Raw genomic sequence first — 23,585 nt, forward strand, 5'->3', positions numbered from 1 at the left:
TCACAATTTGAAGATTTACTAAGTGAGGGATTGGTGTACTACCAAAAGTATTTCTCCTGAATGTAGAAAATTGTAGCACTTTCATTTTGGAGCTTGCCTTCCATGAACGCTTAAAACCCCTTAGGCCTTTATGGCCCCAAACATTGGATGGTATTCTGCTTTATAATTTTCATAAATATTTGTCAAAGTAGATGTTTTTGAGATTATATAATGCCTCAGCAATGTTTGATGCATTAATGTTTGATATTTCATAATAAGTGCATTAAATTATGTAGTGCATCAATTTACATCTTGAAAATTAAATAAAAGTGCATTGGTCGAGTGCCATTTGTAAACAAATGCACATTTTTGTTGTTTACCTCGAATTATTTCAATGGGTTTATTGGCAAATACATAGCTAATGTTGGAGTTGTGTGCAAAAAATTATAATCTATCTACGTGATTGCTACACTATGGCACTGACCTCCTGGAGCGCGGGGCTCTCCCTGTGCAGCGGCCCCAGCGAGTCCTCGGTGATGCCATGCTGCCGTGCGAGGTGCATGCGCACGCAACGTGCCCACGCGCTCGAGTACGCGCACCGTGGGCACTGGAAGACACGCAGGTTGGCATGCGTGCCCAGCCAGTGCTCGGCAACGCGTGCCAGCGAGCCTACGCTGTCGCAGTCGGCACAGCGGAACGCCCGCTGCGCGGGGTTGTAGGAGGCGACCTTGGACGCGGTCCAGGGCAGCGCCTCGTCGCTCTGCACCCAGCGGTCGCGCGGGTCGGGCTGCGCGGGGGCATGTGGCTGAGGCACGGTCGCCGACTGGAAGCCGTTCTGCATCAGCGCGGCCAGCCCGAACGCGGCCAAAGTGCCGTCGCCGTGCTCGTACTCTGACGTGGGGGCGTGCGGTCGGGCATTGGCTGTGCATGGCACACCACCACCACTTAGAGTCACTCTCTCACAACAGGCTTGCTCCAGCCATTTGTAAATAGGAATACCATACTTCATCCTCCTCATCACCCAAATTTATAATGTACAAAACCAACAAAGAAATTAATAATTAATGACTAACTAGTCTAAGGCTAAATATAGACAACACAAATAAAGTACCTACCATATTGCATATTAAGAAGGTTCATAGGCATGGAGTATGATTAACTAATAGATAAAAAACATTGCATGAACAAAACTTAATTTTTGAAATAACTCTTAAATAAGGCCCCTTGCCATCAAAGCATGAGGAGATAAAAAATCCTATCTGTACAAAGTCAGACAAGTATCTATGATTAACACTTTTGTGGGACTAATCATGGCTTTGTCACTCTTTAATAAACCTTGGGAAGTGATAAGAACTACATCCGTAATGAGGTTTATCTCCGAAAAATGACCCTTCATACATTTTTGCTGGATATTCTCATGCATGGGTAATATATGTGTGTATGCTCTATGCATATGTGTGTAAAACAGTCACGAATTATATTTTGTAAGTGCCTATTGTACCTACTAGTGAAAAAAAATTAAATATGTAGTGTTTGCAAAAAAAATTACCTGATAAAACATAAACAACTTAATATAGAATAAAACTTCTTAATCAGCATATCTCTATTAGAGCATGGGAAAAAAATGTGAGGGGTTAGTTGGATCTAGTCCCTGGTCTCCCTGGATCCGACACTGGGCCACGAGGGTTGTCTCTGTGGAGTCCAGAACTAGTCTCCTTCCCACCCTTTCCCTGAAACATTATAAGAATAGTACAGAACAGTACAATAGCTGACCACATAGTTGTCGATATAGTGTGTCATGTATCATAAATTTAAGAGTTCTCCATACCAATGGTCTACTCATCCTTCTGCTAGGGGTGGGTCCAAGGCCGGGCAAGCCGAGCTCCGTGCCGGCACTTCTTTTACTAATGCATAAGTAATATAAAATTTTTGTCATTAATCTGTAGAATATCATTAGTTATACAATGTAAACACAATTTTTTTTAGGATTTAGTGATGCTAAACTGAATTTTTTGAAGTGAAACTTCTTTGGGTGTGATGAGAATGGAATTTCAAGGCCGAATTTTAATGCATTTTCGTAAACATTGTTGTGAAACGTTTTTGACACAAAGAGGACCCAGAATAGGTATTTCACCAAATATATATAAAGAGAGAATTATGTATACATGTTGCTGGGCTATTTTTCGTTCTCTTCTTTGTGCGATGATTCAGCCTCCTCCCAAAAAAAAATTGAACCGAAAGAGATAGATGAACGAAAGAATGAAACAGAGAGTGTGCGCATGCGCTTGTTTCAGAAAATAGATGTAGGTGTCCATTACAATCAGCTGTGAATGCCTTGAATTTTATATTTACTACCAGCACACTCGCATACCTCCTTGTTCAACCAGCAGCTTAGAGAATGCTGTTAAGACAGTTCGTGCATTTTCCGCATAGATAGCGCAACCTGTTTAAATTTCATATTTCATTTAAAAGATTTTGCATGTTCCAAATGGTAGAATTGTTTGAAGAAACAGTAAACAGCACAGTTTTTCTTTATGGTGTGAGTATTCCAACAGTGAGTAATGTTTGTTAATTAATCATTAGTGATTGATCAATAATTATTGATATCCTGAACAGTTATTTTGACTTAATAATTTTGTTAATTCAAGTTTATTTAAAAATTATCTTCTCTCTCTGCCTATATGCCAGAGAGAGAGAGAGACAAAGAGAGAGAGAGAAAGAGAGAGAGAGAAGATAATTATGAGTCGAGGTTTGGATTGCCAAAGAAGTTTCACTTCAATCATGTGTATTGAGTTAAATGTGTACTTTTATTTATTATTATATTCTAAACTTTCAAATAATTTAGCAAAACTATCTTTAAAATTGAGGTCCTGGTTAACTTAAATATGTTGCTTAAAATAATCTATTTTTAAATTTTTACGCCTTTTCTCCAGAGGCTGTGGTAAGGCACCTCTCCAAAATATCAGACCCCGCAAACGTAAATAGCCCAGGGCCCCACAAATTCTGGGGCCACTCCTGCCTTCTGCCAATATTGTTCTGTCAACAGTGTTTGTAAAAACTTAATGTGTGTTGTCAGTGTTCGTAAGCAAAGAGCGACTTTGTAAGTGAATGTTTTTATCACTGACTGGAAAGCGCTTCACTGGTTGAGTTCCCAGAAGGCATTGTGCGGTGACTTGCCTAGTTGTGTTCTATCACCCTCTCATGTATGTAGCAAGAATTTTTAAACATCTTGTATACTTCTAATTTGCTATATAGATCAGAGAGATATAGTGCTCAGTTGTTTTATATATATATATATATATATATATATATATATATATATATATATATATATATATAAAATTCCGTAAATTCAAGAGAGAGTGAGGGCGGTATTCCAAAACATTCGGGTAAGGTAGCAAATAAGCACTGCCTTGTTGGGATACAAGAGTAACCTAACTCGCGGGATATATTCCAGAACGTGGCCAAACAGAATTCCAGTAAGGAAACAGATCGGAAACCATTTTAAAAAACGTCCTGAGCGAGGCTAGAAACAGGTATAAAATTATTCTAGCGGACATTTCACAACCATCGGATAAATTGTTATGGCAAAAATACGAGAGATAGCAGTACCGTTCCATAAAAATAGAAACTCTTTTCTAATTTTCTCAAGTACTTTTTAAGTTGCGATTATTTCTTGTTAAGACCATTGTTCCACCAATAAGCATTTTTTGGCACAATTTTTAAATTTGAGTTTTGAACCATAATTTTACCAGTAATTTTATAACTAAGACTTAAACTTTTTCTGCTCTCTGCACACTCCCACTTAATCTTTGCCAGGCTAATCTCTCCAATCCGTTCCCAGCACCAGATCTGAATTTTGCCGAGTCTTTGCAAGCCAGAATGTGGGCTCGTCTTATCCCCTCTTTGATGCACGCTCCTCGCCTGTAATTCTCCCTGTAGCCGTGACAAGAACTGCTATGCCCTGCAAGCTATCAGAGCAGCTCGGTTCTAAGAGCCCTCCTGACGCGAGCACTACAAAGCATAATCATGAGTCATTTTACCAAACCCTCAGTCATGTCTCCGGGCTCTGTAGAGTTAGTTTTCCACCATCGTAGCAGTTTCCACCACCACCACCCCCCCCCCCTCCAGCATTTCCTGGGAACACTGCCCAGAGCAGTGACCGGTCCTTAACCCCGGCCTAAGTCAAGGCTAGCCATAGGTCTCCAAAAGTACCACCTCTGGCCTCTAGTGGCGGTTTTGTGAGTTATTTCCCCTGGGTGTTTGAACGCCCGCTAAACACTTGCCCCCTGGCGACTCACGCCACAAGTAGTTCCCTGTAATTCTTTTCCAAGCCACTAGAGCGCTGCACAAGTCTCCTCAATAAGCCCCATGCTTTTGAAGGAGCCTCGTGCGAAAGATGCACTAGTCGATTTCTTCTTGGTTCGGCCACTCCTCAGTAGGTCGCGCTGCGATCGGCCTCTAACACCAATGTAGAGATATCGAAGTCAGTATTTCTCGACCACCCCCCTCGGAAATCCTCAGAACCTTTCGGTCCGGAAGCCGAAGTCCCCCCTTTATTTCGAAAGCAAGCGCCTGTTTTAATTAAGAGTCTTTCCCGCCACGCAGGGACTTCGCGATGCACTATCAGACTAACCACTTCACATCCTCGGCCAGCCCACAGCAAGACTTCACTTCTGCCATCATACGAGAATGTAGCCATCTTGTAAAGGGATGTTTTCCCATAGTCAGCCTATGTTCCATGTAGAAATAGTCATATTTTGCTAAATTATAATTTCTATCAATGATGAGCGCATCCACGTCAACCGCGCTCGTTCGGGAACGTCTTCGCTCACCTCCCGGCGAGCACACGTACTGAGTGCTATGAGCTACACGCTGTTTTGGTGAGTTTCCACAATCTTTCTCTTTCCCGACCGTCACCATTTTTGTGGGCATTTTTGCCCGTTTAATGACTGTATGTGAACCAGGTCTATAATGTTTGATTTGGCTTGTTCACAGACAGGGTTCAAGAGCCGGAGCAAGCATGGCGACCGCATGATTTTTTCCCGTCCTTGAACCCAGGACTGCTAAGGTACCCTGGTAGTCCAAACTACAGCGTGAAACATCATCTTCGGCCACCTAGTACCAAACATCATATTTCCAAATTCTCCGTTAGACCTCCAGCGTGCCAAAATGCGATAATTAGAGAACTTTAATTACACGATGTGCCAATCATTATAATCCTGAGATTGTTTATTCATATTGTTAATTGTTTATTCGTATTGTTAACTATGGTGGAAGTCATCTCGTAATATTTTTACAAAGGGTCGTCCATACGAACCAATATTAACCCAATTTGTGTATTAGTCACCATTGTAGGTAATGGCTAACGAATAATGCATTAGTAAAATTATGTATGTCAAAGAACTTCTTTATCATGTTTATTGTTATAATGTTTTGTTGGCTCAGTTTCCAGTAACTATAAAAGTAAAATTAATAGGTTCACAGATATAGACGAAATTGCATTTGTTATTTATGTATTTGAAACTAAAAGATCCACCAGTCACCCAAAGTTTTTCCAAGGAGACATTTACGTTACACCAGTGTACAGAGCAGAGTGTAACACCATTAAAGTGTACAAAATGTATCCCAGGATAGTATCGCTATCATAAAGTTTCATTTGGCACACCAACACGCTTGGTACATCCCTCGTTGATCACAAAAGTGTCTATATACGAGTTTAATGGCGACGCGGGTCTGCCAACTGGACGAAATCAACGAAAAAATGAGCTCAACGCATGCGCGGAATTTGGGCAACAGATCGGCAACCAATTGAAACCCAAGGCCGGTATTCCAAGACAAAAAAAAATAAGGTTTTAGGTGTTGAATATGTTACACCTATATCCTAACCCAGGGGTTCCCAAAGTGTGCGCCGCGGCGCCCTGGTGCGCCGTAGAAAGTTAAGAAGGGCGCCGTGAAGCGATTCTCTGACCATTCTCCGAAACCTCAACTTAAGTGTTCGCAGGTACAAAATAAACAATGGTCATTTGTTTAGTTACAAGCAAGCAGCGAGACGAGATGACGTCGTCGTCTCCCGTTTAGTTTTGATTGTGCCGTTTCGTTTTGTTTTCGTCATAAGTCTTTTGTTTTGTCAAAATGGATAGATTTTTATTAAATAAACAAGTCGGTAGTAAAAGGGACACTGATAATGCGTCTACCAATGGCGTGGGAAGTAAAAAAAAACCGGAAATATCGCAAATACGATGATAGCTATTTGGACTGCGGCTTTACCTCAATAGAAGTAAACAATGAAGAAAGACCACAGTGTGTGCTCAGTTTGAAAATTTTATCAACCGTAAGTATGCTTCCAAGTAAGTTAAAGCGACATCTCGAAACCATTCACCCGGCTATGGTTGAAAAATTGCGTGATTTTTTAAATAGGAAATGACGAAATTTAAAAAAAAACCCCACAAAATATGTTTACTCAATAAGCCTCAGTACCTAACAACGCGCTGTTAGCATCCTTCAAGGTAGCATACAGGGTGGCGAAATGCAAAAATCCTCATACTATTGCAGAAGAGCTTGTACTACCGGCTGCTCTCGACATGGTGAATATTATGGTAGGAGAATCGGCGGGAAAATTAATTTCTAAGGTACCCTTATCTAACAACACTATCAGTCGGATAATCCATGACATAGCTGAGGATCTAAATCGGCAATTAATAGAAAAAATGAAAGGCAAGGAATTTGGTCTGCAGCTTGACGAGGCTACTGACAGTAATAATGATGCACATCTGATTTGTTACGTACGCTTTGTGGCTGACAATATTATTGTCGAAGAACTCTTATTCTGCAAAAAAAAAACATTACCGAAAAAGCAAAGGCTCATGACTTGTTTGAAATTCTTGACACGTTTATTACAGAAAATGGTTTGAATTGGGAAAAATGCATTGGTGTATGTACAGATGGTGCTCGATCAATGTCTGGCAGGTACGGAGGATTACAAGCGCTTCTTTGTAAAAAAAAAAAAGCCTCGCATGCTGTGTGGACCCATTGCATCATCCATAGAGAAGCGCTTGCGTCAAAGCCGATGAGTTCTGAATTAAACCAAGTATTAGAACATGTCATTGGCACTGTAAACTACATTAAAACTAGACCACTAAAAGTCAGACTTTTCAAAAAACTATGCATAGATATGGGAGCTGAACATACGGCACTGATATATTACTGCAATTCACGATGGCTTTCCCGTGGAAATGTCGTAATTCGTGTGTTCGAATTACATTAAGAAATTCACAGTTTTTTAAAACAAGACATCATGCAAACTCCAATTAATTTGCTGAACCAGATTTTTTTGCTAAAACTAGCATATTTGTGCGACATATTTGAAAAACTTAACAATCTGAATCTGTCTTTGCAAGGCAACAACATGCACATTCTGAAACTACTGGAGAAGATCGCTGCGTTTAAGAAAAAACTGCAGTTTTGTATTCAAAAAATGAATGAAAATCGCCGTCAAGATTGTTTCTCGCAGTTGTATGAAAATGCGACATCAAATGAGCTTGTTGTCTCACAAGACCTGATGACCCGTTTCACGGAACACCTTTAGAAGCTCATTGAATGGTTTACAAAATACTTTGCCGAAGACGATGTCGATAAATATGCGTGGATCCAAGACCCATTCCATGCACAAGCTCCGCCAGAATTTACATCGGAAGAAGAAGAAAGTCTCATTGAACTCTCTTGCGACAGCAGCCTTAGAACTAGATTCACATGTTCCGATTTGGTGGAGTTTTGGATATCGGCTCAAAATTAATATCCCACTTTAGCTTCAAAAGCTATAAGAATTTTCATTCCTTTTGCAACATCTTATTTGTGCGAAGCTGGATTTTCAGCTGTACCTGTAATCAAGAGCAAATATCGCTAAAAGATCAATGTGGAGCAAGAAATGCGAGTAGCAGTGTCAAACCTTATTACACGTTTTGAAAAAATGTGTGAAATAACCAAGCTCACCCATCACATTGTCTAGGTAGGTAGCTATTGTATTTAATTTTTGTTTTTTTAAGTCTCTCTTGAATGTTTTTGTGTTAATTTTATATTCTTATAAATATAAATATACAGTTAAGATTCATAATGTGGATATTTTAATTTTTGTGCTTATCTACCTAACTAATATCATTGTACCTATCTATTTCGACGAGCCAAATATGTTAGGGCGCCGAGACAAAATAGTAAACATGTATGTGCGCCGCGGACTGAAAAAGATTGGGAAACCCTGCCCTAACCGATTCCTAGTGCACGAAAGAACACGGCCAGTTCCTTATTTTTAGGGAATGTATTTTGTTGTTCTATCCGTTGTCAATCTGTTGCCCAAATTCCGCTCATGTGCAGAGCTCACTTTTTCGTTGATTTCGTCCAGATGGCGGACCTGCGTCTGGCACCATCAACTCATATATAGTAATTTTTGTGTTCATAGGGGGACGTAAAGTGTGTTGGTGTGCCAAATGAAACTTTATGATAGGGAAACTATGTTGGAATACATTTTGTACACTTTCGTGGTCATAACAAGAAATATTCACAACTTAGAATTACTTTATAAAATTAGAAAGGCGCTTGTATTTTTTGTGAGATGGTGCTGCTATCTCTCATTTGTGTGCCGTAACAATTGTATCGATGGTTGCGAAATGTCCGCTAGAATGCTTTGAACCAGTATCTAGTAGCCTCGCGGAGGGCACCGTTTATTAAAACGGTTGCCGACGTGATTCTTTACTGGAAATCGGTTTGGACGCATTCTGGAATACGACTTGCGAGTTCGGTTACGGTTGCATACCAACAAGGCAGTGCTTATTAACTACCTTACCTGAACGTCTTGGCATGCCATCCCAAAATCCGTTTCCTAAACGTGAAGGATTGGCCGTGACCTAAGGATTTGGGTGCGGTATTTTGCACTAGGGAATACGGTTAGGGTACAGGTGTAGCACACAACCCTTGGAATACCGGCCATGTTTTTGCAACACAATAACGCCTCATTGAAAAATGAGGATCTTCACATAAACATTGTTGTTGCAAGGGGCAGCACTGGGTGGTCGAGGGAGGGGGAGGCGCGAGTACCTGCGGCCATGTTGTCGTCCTCCCCGTACAGCTTCCTCGTGATCTCCTTGAACATGTCCTCGTAGCAGTCCATGGCGAGCGGGGCCTCCATGCCCGGGGCGCGGCCGTCGCCAGCCTCGCCGGCCGCTGGGGTGTCAGCCTCGCGCCGGCCTGCGGACAACACACACACCGCGTGTGCAATGGAAACTTGACGGGTCATTGTTCCTTAGTGAGTATCCAGTTGTATATTTACAGTAAACGTTTATTTTTAAAAATTAAAAAGTAGCGTATTATAATTTTATAATTTTTTCCCCGATTTATATAGCTAAGATGAATATGGAGTAAGTTTTATTTTATTATAAATTATATGTAGGCCAAAAATTTGTTGTGTGTCTACAGTATTATGAATACTGCGCTATCTCTACATTTCAATATTAACTAAGGGTTGTCAAAATTGTAATGTCAGGATTCTAACCGATTTTTTAAGTTGTCATATCTTTTTATGACTATAAATCTACTTAAAACTCTAACACTGACTGACTAACAGGCAATGCAAAGCTTAAACTATAACCGTTGTGTCTGGAACCGTGAAATTTTGCATATAGGTATATATAACATAGGTGAGAACTAAGAAAGGAATTTTTGAAAATTCTTCCCTTAAGGGGGTTAAATAGGGAATGAACGTTTGGGAAATCGTGACTGACCGACAACGTACCGCGTAAACAGATGGGTCTAGAAGCATGGAATTTTGCATAGAAGTTCCTTATATAACGTAGGCGAGCAACAAGAAAGGATTTTTGAAAATTCGTCTCCTAAGGGGGTTAAATAGGGCTTTAAAATTGGGGAAATCCCATCAGGCACATGGCTAATTATAACATAAAGTATTAAAGGATAGTTGTACTTTTATAAAGTTTTATTTTTAATACCTATGCGCGTTGTAATTCCTGCGATCTTCACGAAATCAATATATACCGATGAATCACGCGGGTACGCCATCTTTTTGAGATTTCTGAGACTTCCACAGATGGTACTACCGTGTTTACGCATTTCCGTTCCAATCGACTTCCGTTCCATTTACAAAATTACTTCTACAGAATTCCGTATACCGAGAGCTAAGATGTTACACATCAATAATGATAGGAATTGTAATTGTTTGTGATAAAAAGTTGTATAATTACCAAAATATTTTTGATTATAAAAATATGAATTATAAAACTTTTATATAAATTGGATACGCAATTTTAGTTTTTGATTGGCTAGGATCTTTCGCCGTACTTAATTAACACAGCAAGCATAATGTACTACTGGATCAATATATACATGATCATGTCATGAGGATCAAGGGTTAAAGTTCTTCGTGTTACGGAAAAATTACCACTTGATGGAACATACACATGGAAACGGAAACATAAACCTAGGCAACATGTTCATTCTCAGAATAAGAATTGGAGTGACTTAATTTAAAAATTGAATTAATTTTCATGGTTGGCTCTCAGTTAGCTCTGAGGCAGAAATCCACTGTAGTGTGACGTAGTCCGTGCTGAGATATTCTGTTAGTTTATTCAAAGTCGGCATTTGAATAAAACTGGCATTATTATTACAGCTAAAATATCACAATTGTTTACTTTCCTTCCACTCGAGACCTATTGAAAACCTACACCTGTGAATTCAAGGAAGCACTCTGCATGTTATAATGACTGCGTAAAAAGCACAAAATTCTGATTTATTAATAGCGTCTTAGTACTCATATGGCTTTTTTTATTAATTTTTATTTCATAGGATTTTGTAACATCTCACTTTTTAAACTAAAATACGAGCCTGTGCAAATCCATTTTTCTTTTGGAAATAAAAAAAATTCTATGATAACTTGCACATAGGCTATACAATCCTTAAGACATAGACATTAAGGAAAATAAAAAAAAATTAGACGAAAAACTTGAAGGCATGTTATTAAATATATAGCAATATTATAGGAAGATCGTGCGCTAGTTAGTTTGTTTGTAAGAAGTAAACTTAAAAACTGCTAAATCTATTACATTAATTTTATTGTCATGAATTATTTATATTTTTACAAATTGACATAGGCTATGTTTTATTTAATAAAATATATAGTTACGTAAGATATAGCAATACTTGCACTAAAACCGGAACAAAATGACGAAACTGACTGACTTATAATGATAAAACTGTTACAGATAACAACATAACCATGTCGACATTTGGTGAGCAAGTGTGTTCAAAATATGCTATTTTATGTCTTTATATATGTTATATATGTTCTTTATATGTATAACATACACACATAAAGACGACCTATTTATAGTATGTTTGCAAATTTAGAGGCATTGATTTAATGAGTGGCAGGGAATTCTAAAACAAGAAACTTTAGTTATGGAACATAGGTATGTCTGAAAAAATAACCCTGTAAAGTTACTGGCGTGATCAGTAGCCTGCAAATTTGAATTTGGTGGGCTTCGGGGGGGGGGGGGGGGCATAGTGACGTTCAAACGCTCCGCGGGAAGCAGGTGACGAGTCGGCGCAGACGTTTAGCGTTCACCACACGAAGTTTGGTGTACATCTCCCTTCTAGGTATAAATTCATTCGTCAATTTCACTCTTCACTGCATTCTTCACTTCTAGGCTGTTCCTAATTTCATTATTCATCTCCTCTTGGTACTTCTTCATTTCAATCTTTATTTCTTCTTGCCCATTCTTCACCCTCTTGGCTAGTTTTCATTTCATTCTTCATCTCCTCTTGGCCATTCATCTCCTCTGGGAAGTTCTTAATTCCACTATTCATTTCTTCTTTGCCACCCTTCATTTAATTCTTTATCTCCTCTAAGCCATTCTTCATCTCCTTTTGGTCACTTTTCAGTCCCCTGATTTCATCTTCATTTCGGCCAAGAAAGCCATTATGTTTTTAAGTTCGTCGACGGCCATCTTCCTTGTCCATATATACTCAATTGTCTATCAATATCACTATTTTATTAGCTATACTCAATTTTTTATTACCAATGAGGTAACCTCAACTTCTACTAAAAACTAACAATAACTTCATGACACTCAAACTAACACTAACTAAAATTCTTACAAAAAATGTAATTTTCAAATAACTGAATTTTCGAATAACTGAATTTTCGATAACTAAATTTGTTATATATTTCAATTGTATAACTGAATCCTAAATCTATTAATTAGGGCTATCCCACTTATGACAAAAATGTGGGGACACTGGTTCGTAAGGAAAGCCCAATTAAATAATTTTATACAGTTTTATTTGCTACTAATATAATAACCACACTTAATGTCCTTTCACAAATAACAAAATATCTGTTAAGTCCAGAGTTCGCACTCCTCACTGGAGCTAGGTTCAACTGTGGTTCGCCCCTTGCCTCGCGCCTGTCCGCACACACAGTCTCGCGCTACTCAGTCAACACACGGGCTGCTCGCCGAACTCGCACTTCACTCAACTCGCCTGTTGGAACTCCCGCTGAGGCCGGCGTCGCCACCTCCTTTATACCCGTAGGCCGTCCTTCTGGAACGAACTGGAGTGTTTGTGACGTTTCGCATCATCCCGGGCCGACACGACGCTCGAAGCATCCAGAACAGCGGTGCGTAATTTACGCCACTCCACGCGGCGGCCTCCGTAAGCCCGCGGAATTCCCTGGCCACTCAGGGATAGATGACGGCGCCGAATAAGGCGGTCGCGAGGGCAGGGGAGTGGCGAGGTCGGGTCGCCCTAATCCCCAGCGATATGCGCGCGTGACGTCAGTGGCCGCGCGGGCCCGCCACACCGCCCGATAGCCACTGGCTCGGCGGACTGACTAGCAGGTACCTGGCTCGCAGCGCAGCCCTGCTTCCAGCACGCTTCGTAACAATATCATAGAAAAATGTAACATCTCCTTACGCGCACTGTGCGCGACTGTGGTGCGTTCATGATCATAATACCTAACAGGAAATTGGACATACGTTATTTTGAATAAAAAATAAACATAACTAATATTTTAGCTTGTGTCCATTATTTAATTCTTTATTTATCAATTGTGCATTTGGCTTAATGACTAGTAGTTCTCATTTTGAACTCAGACATAGCCGTGGCCATAGTTCATAACCAACACTTGCACTTCGAATTGTATAAATATGTTTAAAAAAAATGCGAGCGAATCTTTTAAGTAAGCGTTAGAGATGTGTAACATCTAACCTCGGTAAAAAGCAAAATAACGTGTTCTTGTGTTGCAAATACTCTTATAATACGAAATTGGGGCACGAAATTGAACGTAGGATTCTTTCAAATAATGCGGAGCTTGATAAAGATACGCAAAATGTGTTTTCAACTATATTTCTGATCGCGAATCACTCGTAGTTTCTGCAACCACCGCTGGAATTCGCTGCCCGAGCAACTACGTCGACTATCGAATCATTATATTTGCAGGCCGAAATGTCAAACTAGGTATATAATGAAACGACTCCGATAAAAGCGGAAAAGACTTGAAAAATTACCTAACCTCGACTTCATACCTGATTTATGACAAGGAATTTTTATCAAAATACGGGCCATCTTGTTAAAATTAATTAAAAAGTTAATACTATAAAGTTTCCCTTTGACTTGGTTAACTTTCTTCAGTGCTATCCTTCACAGATGGCAGCACCGTGGTTACACATTTCCGTTCCATTCACAAAATCACTCACATGAAATGCCGTGTACCGAGAGCTGAGATGTTCCACATTTAAAAAAAAAAACACATACAGCAACAGTGGCGGTGCTAGCTGTTACGGGCCCCGCCTACCCTGCACACACGGTCAGGGGCGTAGCCAGGGGGAGGGGGGGGGGGGTTGGGTTCAAACTGCCCCCCCCCCCCCCTAGCGCCAAATCTTTAATTAATTTCTTATTCATCACTCAAACAAATTACATATTAAAATTATTAAAATTAATAAAATTTTTACCATTACAATATTTAAATTTAAGTACCTACCGAAAACTGCTAAAATAGCACTATTTTACACCTTAAAATCAAAATTTTCCCGGGGGAGGACCCCCGGACCACCCGCTTTATTAAGGGGGGGGGACATGCTTCTTAACACCCCCCCTCCCCCCCCATACACAAATCCTGGCTACGCCACTGCACACGGTGCACATAGCTTCAGCAAAAACAACGCGATTGAAACCGTGTACGTTGCTCCGTGCGACCAATAGGAGCCGAGTACTTGGCTGCGGTGGTGGCCACGTTTGTTTGTGATCTAAGTACGTTAAAAAATGTTTCAGGTACTTGAATATCTAGTGTTATATTATTACTTTGTAATTTATTTTTATTATTTAGGTTAATTCTGCCCATGCTGTGATCTCGAAGCATATATTTTTTTAATTAAATTAATATTTCATAACCCTTAAATGCAGACTCATTGATTGCCATTTTTTTACGTTTCCGTGCAATTGTAGAACGGGCCTTTTAAGACTCGATCTCACTATTAATCAAGGGATATTTCCTGTAAATAAATCACAATGGCGCTCATGCACTCATTGCTGGGTCACAAACATTCTCACCAGATACTTACCAAACATTATTTTCGAGCCACGTTTCCAACACTTGCATGGCTTGTTACCGCTTTTATAGCGTGTCTCATCCTTTGTTTGCAATGGCCCTTTACTCTCTCTTTCAAATGCACGAAATCTACCACTAGTACTGCCCTCATTTCGGCGTGTTTTATTGCCAGATACAGGTCATTTAGCACAAACGTTATAGACACCATTTTATAATGTAATAAAGATTACTTTAATGTCTGAAACATTGTATTTTGTAAAGGAAAATTTAGAATAAGAATTTTGGAAATATAATTTCTTGTTTTCCATCAAGAGCGCCATCTGATCATAAACGCTTTTTACTTACAAGGAGACGTTACTTAACTGTAAGATGCCATCTTGGTTTTAACAGTTTTTATCAAAAAATATTTATTTTATATAATTTAATATAAAAAATTGACTTTGTTAAGAGCATAGAACATAATTTAATGGAATACCTTGTTAATAATACTGACCGACTACTACAAATAGTTTCTCCTGTGAAATGAGAAGTAATTGGTGATTAGAGCTTATACAACTTAAAAGTATATTAAAAACTTGCAGTAACTAATGGTAACGATGGTATACAAAGTAAAACTGTTAAATTTAACAAGCCGGCAAGTATCAACCTGGCAACAGTGGAGGACATTTAATCTATAGTGCAAACTAAGAGATGGCAGAGATTCTGGCTGCAGCGCTGCATCGCCCAGGTACATCCCGAGCCAGCCGTGGGTCGAAAGGACTTGTCCCCTCCGCAGGCCTAGCCTCTGCTCCTGGTATAGGGAAGGGGTCAGTGGCCCACGGTTTTGGGAACCTCGTACGTAAATATACATCTAGCAAACAGAACCCACTAAATTCTATTCCAACCCTAAGTCTAAACAAGCTTTAAAACTAAATAAAATAAATCAACACACGAGCAGAACATGTCCTCTGCTCGGAAACCAATTTAACTCATACAATTCACCCCAGAAGGGCTGGCAAACCCACGCTGTAGAGTAACTTACCACCGCCTAGGCGACTCGAGTTAGCAATATGACCTAATAGTCACTTTGCCTCTGGCCCATTTAATCTGCACACCTCTTCGGAGCTAGTAGTCATGTTCCCCAAACCCCCTCAAATACGTAAAGTAATCTAGAAACCATGACTGAAGACGGCGCGCACTCGGCCCCTGTTGTCCTGGGATCGCTTCATTGAGCAACTGCTCTGAGCCATCCCTGTGAACTCTCGGCAGTCCCTGGTCTGGCGGTCGGACCGCAGGGCCCGCAACTGCTGTCAACTGCCGAGTCTGAGGCACCGCCTTGCCGCGGTAGGGTCTGGACAAGCAAACTGCGGCAGACGTCAACTGTGCAGTTGGTACGACTGTTCGCCTGTTAATATTCCCGGCCGCTCTTTATTTATCTATTTGACTTTTTTTTTGTGGGCGAGAAGTTAAGGGGAAAATATTTCGTTTAAACTAATTTGTAAATTAATTTACATGGCATTTCAACTTAACAGAACGAAGATAAGAGTTGAAGATAAAATATAAAATTGGTAATATGCTGAAAAACAAACTTAGGAGCTAGTTAAATGTTCAAAAACAAGAGTTAAACTTTACAAACTCCAACTAGAAACTAATTTATAGGCATATATTAACATCACATCACACGTTGACCGTTTAAATAAAACGTAGCATTACATTAATACCAGTCACACAAATTCAAACACCAATTCATGCAGCAGGAGGTTTTTTTTTTTACAGTTGTACGAACGATATCATAAGAATAATTTAACGAAAAAGGCCACACAAAACTTTAATTTCAAACATTATCCCACACAATTTCATTCTCTGTGTTGATGCTAGAATTGAAATATAATTTGGCCTTTAAGTTCATAAAACCCATAAATAAACACTTGTTTAGAGGATGAGAATTTATTTAGAATAACTAGCAAAACACTAATTTATAGAAGTATAATAATTTTAGATACTGCCCTTTAGGACGATTTCTACGCCTGTTTCACTGTATAGACATCGCTTATGTTTTTTTACATTTTTGTTTGCCATGAGTACGCCTATGCTACACATAATCGGATATATTTATAAACTCAGGCAAATATTTTCACGAATATAATTTTTGCTTAACTAAAACTGAAATATATATATATATATATATATATATATATATATATATATATATATATATCACTATACGTGAACACAGTTTAGAGATTTCGCAATTAAATTTGGTAAGCAAAACGTAAAAAAAAAAGTAATAATAATAATAGCATTACGTAACCTTTTGAACTTCTTTCGAAAGCAAAAATCTGACATTCTTTCAGTTTCAGCCCCCGACATGATGGAAACAGGAAATATTACTAATCCGGAAGTCTCTGTCGCGTCCGCCATGCATGTCGCGCTGACGTGACGGGTGTGTCGAACGTGATTGGTTAGAAAAATATTCGCGTATATCGTATCGAGGCCTTGGCGCTATTATGATTCCAGCATAATACCTGCAAGATTGCTTCTGCGCTGTGTTGATGGTTTTTGTAAATGGAACATAAATATTCGCGTGTAACTAAATATATTCTTAATTTGAACATTTACGTGACAACTTACTGTATCACTACAAAATAGTATTCGCAGTGATACTGAGTTCAGATTCTTACCCGGACATTTATGCCTTGTGTTGTCCCAGTATCCTCTATAATTAAAGTTATTTGTAAACCGTTCCCTGAATAGCTTTCCAGTATTAACTGCACGCCTTAATAAGCATAATAATACAAAATAAAGTGAAGTTATTGAATATTCCATTATATTTTCCATGGTCTAAAAAAATTATGCTTGACTGAAACTCAAATTAAAATATCAAATTATGTGCCAATTTTCGCAAGAAATACTCAGCATTATCTTGACAAACGTATTTCATAAATGCAATACCAACCATAGCCATGTGTTGTACAAATGTACAATATCTTCCTTGTAGTATTACGAACTATTTCTTGGCAAATTGTTTCTAAAGAATCTTTTGTAGGTACAGATATTTTTTTCTGTGCGAAAAAAAATTTTTTTAGAATTATTTCTTCCATACAGTCAGAGATTTTTTAGCGACAACCCAACAAGTCAAAATGGTGGGTGATTTCGACAGCGCGGTGTTTAGGGACTTTGATACTGGAATTAAAGTAGCGCGGCGGGCGCGACGCGATGAACGCGACGTGATGAATGCGACGCAACTAACACAATTTCCTAGCTAGTTACTTTGAATGATCTGTGACGTCAGTGTAACGGACTTTCCGATTAGAAAGATCATATGTTTCATCGTGTCGTGGATGTGACGTTAGTGAAATCAGTCTCAGAATTTTGTTTTCGAAAGATGGTTAAGCTGGCGCATGAAATATAAAATTATTATTATTATTTTTAACTAAAATCAGTGAAATTTTTGAAATGTGTTCACACTCAGTGATATTCTTTCCGAATAAACGTTCAAATTGGATTAAACATATTTCTCTCAAATAATCATATTGAAAATTGCTTGTAAACATTGATGGTTATAGTTAGTATCTAATGGCCATACACAGCAGGAATGAAAAAATACGTACGTTAGTAAAATATTCCTTTGGAAACCAGATTCCCAGAAATAGTTTGCAATACTACAAAGGAAGATATTAAATTTGTACGACACATGGCTATGGTTATTTTTGCACATATGAAATACGTTTTCCGGGATATTACTGAGTATTTCTTACGAAAAATAAAGCATAAATGCCAAGGTAAGAATCCGAACGTAATATTACTGAAATTTTTTTTGTGCTGATGCAGTTGTTGAATAGTCCATGGCTGGTATTTTAAGTACTGTTACATTGTCAATTATTCGGCGGAGGGAAAGAGGGGGGGGGGGGGGGTTGTATTGGACAGCAAATGGCTTCCAATTTTCTCCAAAAAATACATCTGGATAGATAATCTCAAATATATTTTCAATCATTTCACACCATCAAAGTTTTTTTTCGGTCTGAGCTATCTCAGACCTTTCATTGTGCGTTTTTAAATTTTTAAACATGTATAACTCCGACTAACAATAATACTAGTTACATATTAAAATACATTTTAATGTGAATTTTTAATGTTTTAAAAACATAATTTATAATTTATTGTTCACACATAAAATTATTTCACGTACGATAATCTTATTATCATTATTTTAGTTATTTCACTTTTATAATCTCCTTAAACGACCATGTGTTTTACGCCATTTTAAAGATTCGTCGTGACGGAAAAGTATGTCATTTCCGTTCTCGCTCTAGGCACGTCTTTGATTGGTGTATTGCATCCAACATATTTTATAACCCGTCCTGCATGCCCAGCAGTTCGAACCCAGGTCCGCCGAGCGGCGAGTTTAGCGTGTTTATCGATGCGTCACCACGCAACGCACGACGAGAGGACTGCCCGCCGGTACACTGCCTTGCTCTTAGAGGCGACACCGCACTGGAAGCTCCGGCGAGCTTCGTACTTACCACCCCGCCCCACCGACTCAAATGTGGTTACTGACGCGAGTGTCGCGGGTTTAAGTCCAGCAGTTGTTCGTAGTGCCATGTATTAGTGCAGGGGCGCAAATCTGTAGGATTCGCAAGGGGGAAACGTAGATTTTCTTTCGGGGGGCGGGGGGGGGGGGAGGAAGGGAGACGCGGCTCGTAAGTTTGGCGCATGGGGTTACGGTGCTTGCTTGTTGTATACTGCCCATATTTTGGCCTGCATGCATGAAATAAGCAGAAAACTATAAGAAAATTTTAATAAAACAAAGTTTTGACATTAAACCCGTTTCACAGTAAAGTTACACTTTTGCCAGTAAGAAGCGGTGGTAGGGAGGGGGGGAGGGTCCACTTGCTCCCTCTTACCGCTCCCCTCTCCACCGGATCTACGCCCATGCGAGTAGTGTGTTCTAAACACTGTAGCATCGTCTGTGTTTCCTGACTCGTCAAGTTTCGCCCAGGTACAGGCCCACTGACGGCAATAGACGCACAGTGTCCTGAATGACCTGACCTAATAAGTGTTGGCTTCTCTTTCAGACGGTCACCAATCACAATCAAGTAACCTCTGGTGCGGGCCTACCTAATTGCAGTCTAATGAGTGGTGAGATTTTTTATTCTTCGCTAAAAATACCTGCTCCTAAATCCCTAGCACCAATACACATCTCTGGGCAGGTATCAAAACCTTCCTGGAGCCACTAGAGTCTTGAGTGACCTTGATCGCTAATGGCCAGTTGCACCATCTACTCTTCGATCCGCGATCTAATGATCTTAGCCCAAGAATGATCTAACGATCATTCTTCTAAACGTTGCACCATCACAAAGAACTATAGTCCGTACATTTCCAATCTGCAATAGGAGGCCGCAGCAGTGTCGAAGAAATGTTAGGTGCATTTCTATTGGTAGGCTGGAACGATATGAAGTCGCTACAATCTATTGTAACACGGTGGACAAACGTTTGATGTGATTGCCACAATATACCTGTATAAGCACATATAGTCGCTGCCTCAGTTTTTGAATTTTAATAACGACTGAAAACACATACTGGTATTCAAAAGTTAATACAAAACGAATCATTCGGAAATATGAATAGGTTTTGACTAAAAAAAGCTTCTATTTAATATTAAAAGTAATCATGACGAAATATTACATTAAAACATTAAACTAAAATAACAAGCTTTTAGAACATTTAAAATATGGGTATTTGGCATGAGAAGAGGTTTTAATATTAATAAATAAAAGTTTGTTATGAGTTATATTTATGATCTGAAATTTAGTAAATAATGCTATAATATTTACGTCATATTAAATCAACGTGCATAAAGTCCGTGAAAATGCAACCATGCCTCCTAGCGAAGTGTCAATCCGAGATCATTGCTGTGAACCGACCAGCGAGGCGGTTCACATCGAAGTTCCCATTGATGTTCCTTCAGCGCTCTCGACACATGGTGCAAAAGGTGGGTGTCCATATGTTGCACGTTATCCGTTGCGTGTCATCATTACGTATAACCCTGTCACAAGTCACGGTGCAATGATGTTGGAATTCCCACCTTGCCATTAATCCGTTACAACGTATCCGTGTCAAAAAATAAATAAAATGTTACGTCCCGTAGATACATCAGAAGGGTTGTTCATCAGTAACCATGAGCGCAGATTAACTTGCAGCGGTGGCCTTCATTCCTATACACCTCACGCTTAAAAGAAGAAAAAAGAGAAAGTCAAAAGTATTTACGGTAGCTGTCCGGTGGTTCGAGTTTGTTGGCTGATTTGAAGTTTCAGGCAGTGAGTGTACTGTACAAGAACTTTGCGAGAATGCATCCGACCGAATTCGAATTTTTGCTGTCTTCGATTGGGACTATAAATGAAGAAGAACGACACGCCACCCGTCCAAACTGGTTCTTTCGTCGAGCCGTAACTTCCTCTGATGTGACGGGGAAAGGACCGACAAATAATGGATCGAGCCCACTGCGTATCTTCGTGGTAAGTTCTGACACGCAACGCTACGAGTCCCGTCCACACATGCACATTTTGGTTACGCAATGGGGCTACGTGACGGTCGTTTGCAACACATCGATGCCCACCTTTAATGGTGCAACTGGCCATAAGGCGTGGAGCCCACGCGACGAGGGTCGCCGGTTCGACCCTAGCAGCTAGTCAGAGGTCCCGACGCCTCTGGCTTACCGCGAGACGCAACCTCTCGGTAGGACGAGTCCGGCCTGCGAGACCCAAACAAGTGGGCGGTGTTCCCTTTCCCACCGACACAGCTGATGTCACTGGCCAGCTGCACCTGTTTCATTGACTCCGATGATCCTCAGCAAGACCAGAATTACACGTGACTTGCGGTTGTTAAAACCAAATAATTAATTCATGACTTTTGAGTATTTCCGAGGATATGCTAATACAATACGTAAAGAAACACGACATACGTTAAGGACTGGAAACATTTCGCGGTTTCTATTACATCGTGGGTAGACTCCGCGATACTATGTACTCCGGAAAATTACACCTGCACATTGGCTACTGGCTCGCGAAACCTGTATTCATTGGCTCAGAGTTCTATTAAACTATGCTCCAATCACAGAAGCAGCCTAAAGTTCTACTCATTTGTATTCTAACCTAACGCGAAATTAAACTGCGAATTTTAAGAACGAGAAAAACATGGATTGTTGGCAGCACTGATTTTTGAAAATCTTCTGACGGAGGATGAAGTTACACTATAAATCGTTAGGCTGGCTGCGTGACGTGGACGGACGATTGACGGACGGACGAAGGAGTGATGGACGGACGAATGAGTGACGGACGGAGGCGATGGGCTAGTGTCATTCCGGCTTTAACTCTTTATCGCCGTATCCAAAGCGGTCGTCTGCTCCTCTGAGACTGGCGCTGAGTGTTGCCTCCAGTCCAGACCACATCTGGCCCGCGCCGTGTGCGAGAGAAGCCACTGCCGGCGGCGGGAAAGGGACTGCCGACTCGCGGAAGGAAGGCCGGGTGGGCCCGAGGGAGGGCGGGCAGGGGGGAGGATGTTACCTGGCGGAGCGCTGCTTGGGCCGCCTGGCGGCGCCCATGTCACCTGCAGCCCTGCGCGTCGTCTCGGGGGCGACTGGTCGGGCGATCACACCACCCAGCCCCGGCTGGGAGGGGAGGCGGGAAAAAAAAGTCCTCCGCCCGGGTTGAAGGAGTGGGAGGGGGAGTGGGTGGGTGGGCTGCCCCCTCCCCAACCCACACCACCTCCTCCCCCCTCCTGTTGCTAGGCGACCGTGAGGCGAGGTTACCGGCCACAGGGTGGCTCGCAACCTCCTCGCCCTCCCGGGCGGCAGCTAGCCCACTCCGCTGGGAGGCGGGCCTCCCCGGAAGGCATGGAGGCCCGCGTGGGAAGCAGTCAAGGGCGCCCATACCCGGGGGCAGGGGGGGGCCGTGGCCCCCCCCTAGCTTTCAGGGAAGGAAAAAATATATAGTGTAGTCAGGTGTTTTACTTTAAAGAAAATTATTTAAATTCGGTATTATGTAGAAGTGGTTCAACACGAATCTATTATTTTATATCGTTTTTTACATGTCTACTTCATTTTTTGTTAGTTCAAGCATTAGTTTCTGCTGCTGCGATATAAGGTGTTGTGTACAGGGAGAAAACGCTGTTCAAGCGCAACGCCCGTGGCGAGTCATTCCCCTTCGTAATCCTGCCCAAGCTCACTCGATAACACAACACAACAGATTTAGACCAGTCAGAGTTAGACGACGCGACAATTGACATGTGCTTGCAGACGGCGAAATGTTTTGCTACTTTTTCGTCATAATAATGTGTATGTTCACAAATAACATCTCAAAACAGAGATTTTTCAATAGTCTTTAGATCTACAGTTTTATGCATCTGGTCTAGATTTAGTTTAGTGTATTCAGTCAGTATAAATAACTTAATTGTAAATAAATAAGTGAAAAGTGTAAAGATAAAAACCATTGTTATTATGTAGTGCTTCTTAGTTTTCCTCATTCATCACATCCGCTCAGAAAATACACAATAATTTTTAAGGTAAGCTTACACCATTAAAGTTACTCAAATAAGAATTATTGTTCAGAAAAGTTTACAACGTAAAATTTATGTTGGAATTTTGAACTTAGAGGAAAACTTTATTTTTTCCTTCAAAAGTGTTTAAAAGGATAAGGATTCCGCTACCTTCAGTAGACTCGGAAGCAATTCACACTGGAATCCCGATTTTACGTACGCTCACGGTCGCTTGGATTGCATTCGTAAAAACGTTATCTTCATAAAATTTTAAACACCCCACCCCCTGAAGATACATGTTATAATTTATTGAACGGAATATATATAATATTAAATAGTAAAAACAATGACTGCCGTCCGCCCTCTGCCCTCCCCTGCGTTCCCCTTATTTATTATTTTTTTAACATTCCATAACTTGCCTCATTGCACGAGTGATATAAAGTGACCTCACAGCCACTAACCACAGCTGCACCACGCACTGCATCAT

The 23,585-nt window shown here is 40.4% G+C and overlaps 1 protein-coding gene across 1 annotated transcript; it reads right to left on the reverse strand.

Annotated features, from left to right (window-relative positions):
• Window positions 1-408: 408 nt before the first annotated feature.
• On the reverse strand, window positions 409-23,585 carry LOC134527375 (uncharacterized). Its single transcript, XM_063360009.1, has 5 exons — window positions 23,550-23,585; window positions 22,129-22,232; window positions 21,283-21,317; window positions 9,070-9,219; window positions 409-900 (listed from the first exon to the last, which is right to left on the reverse strand). Exons 1-5 carry the CDS (start codon window positions 23,583-23,585, stop codon window positions 446-448), a joined length of 780 nt encoding a protein of 259 aa, XP_063216079.1. The 3' UTR covers window positions 409-445.

The sequence above is a fragment of the Bacillus rossius genome, chromosome 1 (genome assembly GCF_032445375.1).
Source record: "Bacillus rossius redtenbacheri isolate Brsri chromosome 1, Brsri_v3, whole genome shotgun sequence".
In the NCBI taxonomy this organism is placed as follows: Eukaryota; Metazoa; Arthropoda; class Insecta; order Phasmatodea; family Bacillidae; genus Bacillus; species Bacillus rossius.

Bases quoted from the DNA above. Each gene is read 5' to 3' on its own strand.
- LOC134527375 (XM_063360009.1), bottom strand. From the start codon at position 23,585: ATGATGCAGTGCGTGGTGCAGCTGTGGTTAGTGGCT. The intron at 9,220-21,282 runs GTAAGCCAGAGG...TGTTGTCCGCAG, and splicing joins CCGAGAGGTTGCGTCTCGCG to GCCGGCGCGAGGCTGACACC. The intron at 901-9,069 runs GTACTCGCGCCT...TGCCATGCACAG, and splicing joins GGACGACAACATGGCCGCAG to CCAATGCCCGACCGCACGCC.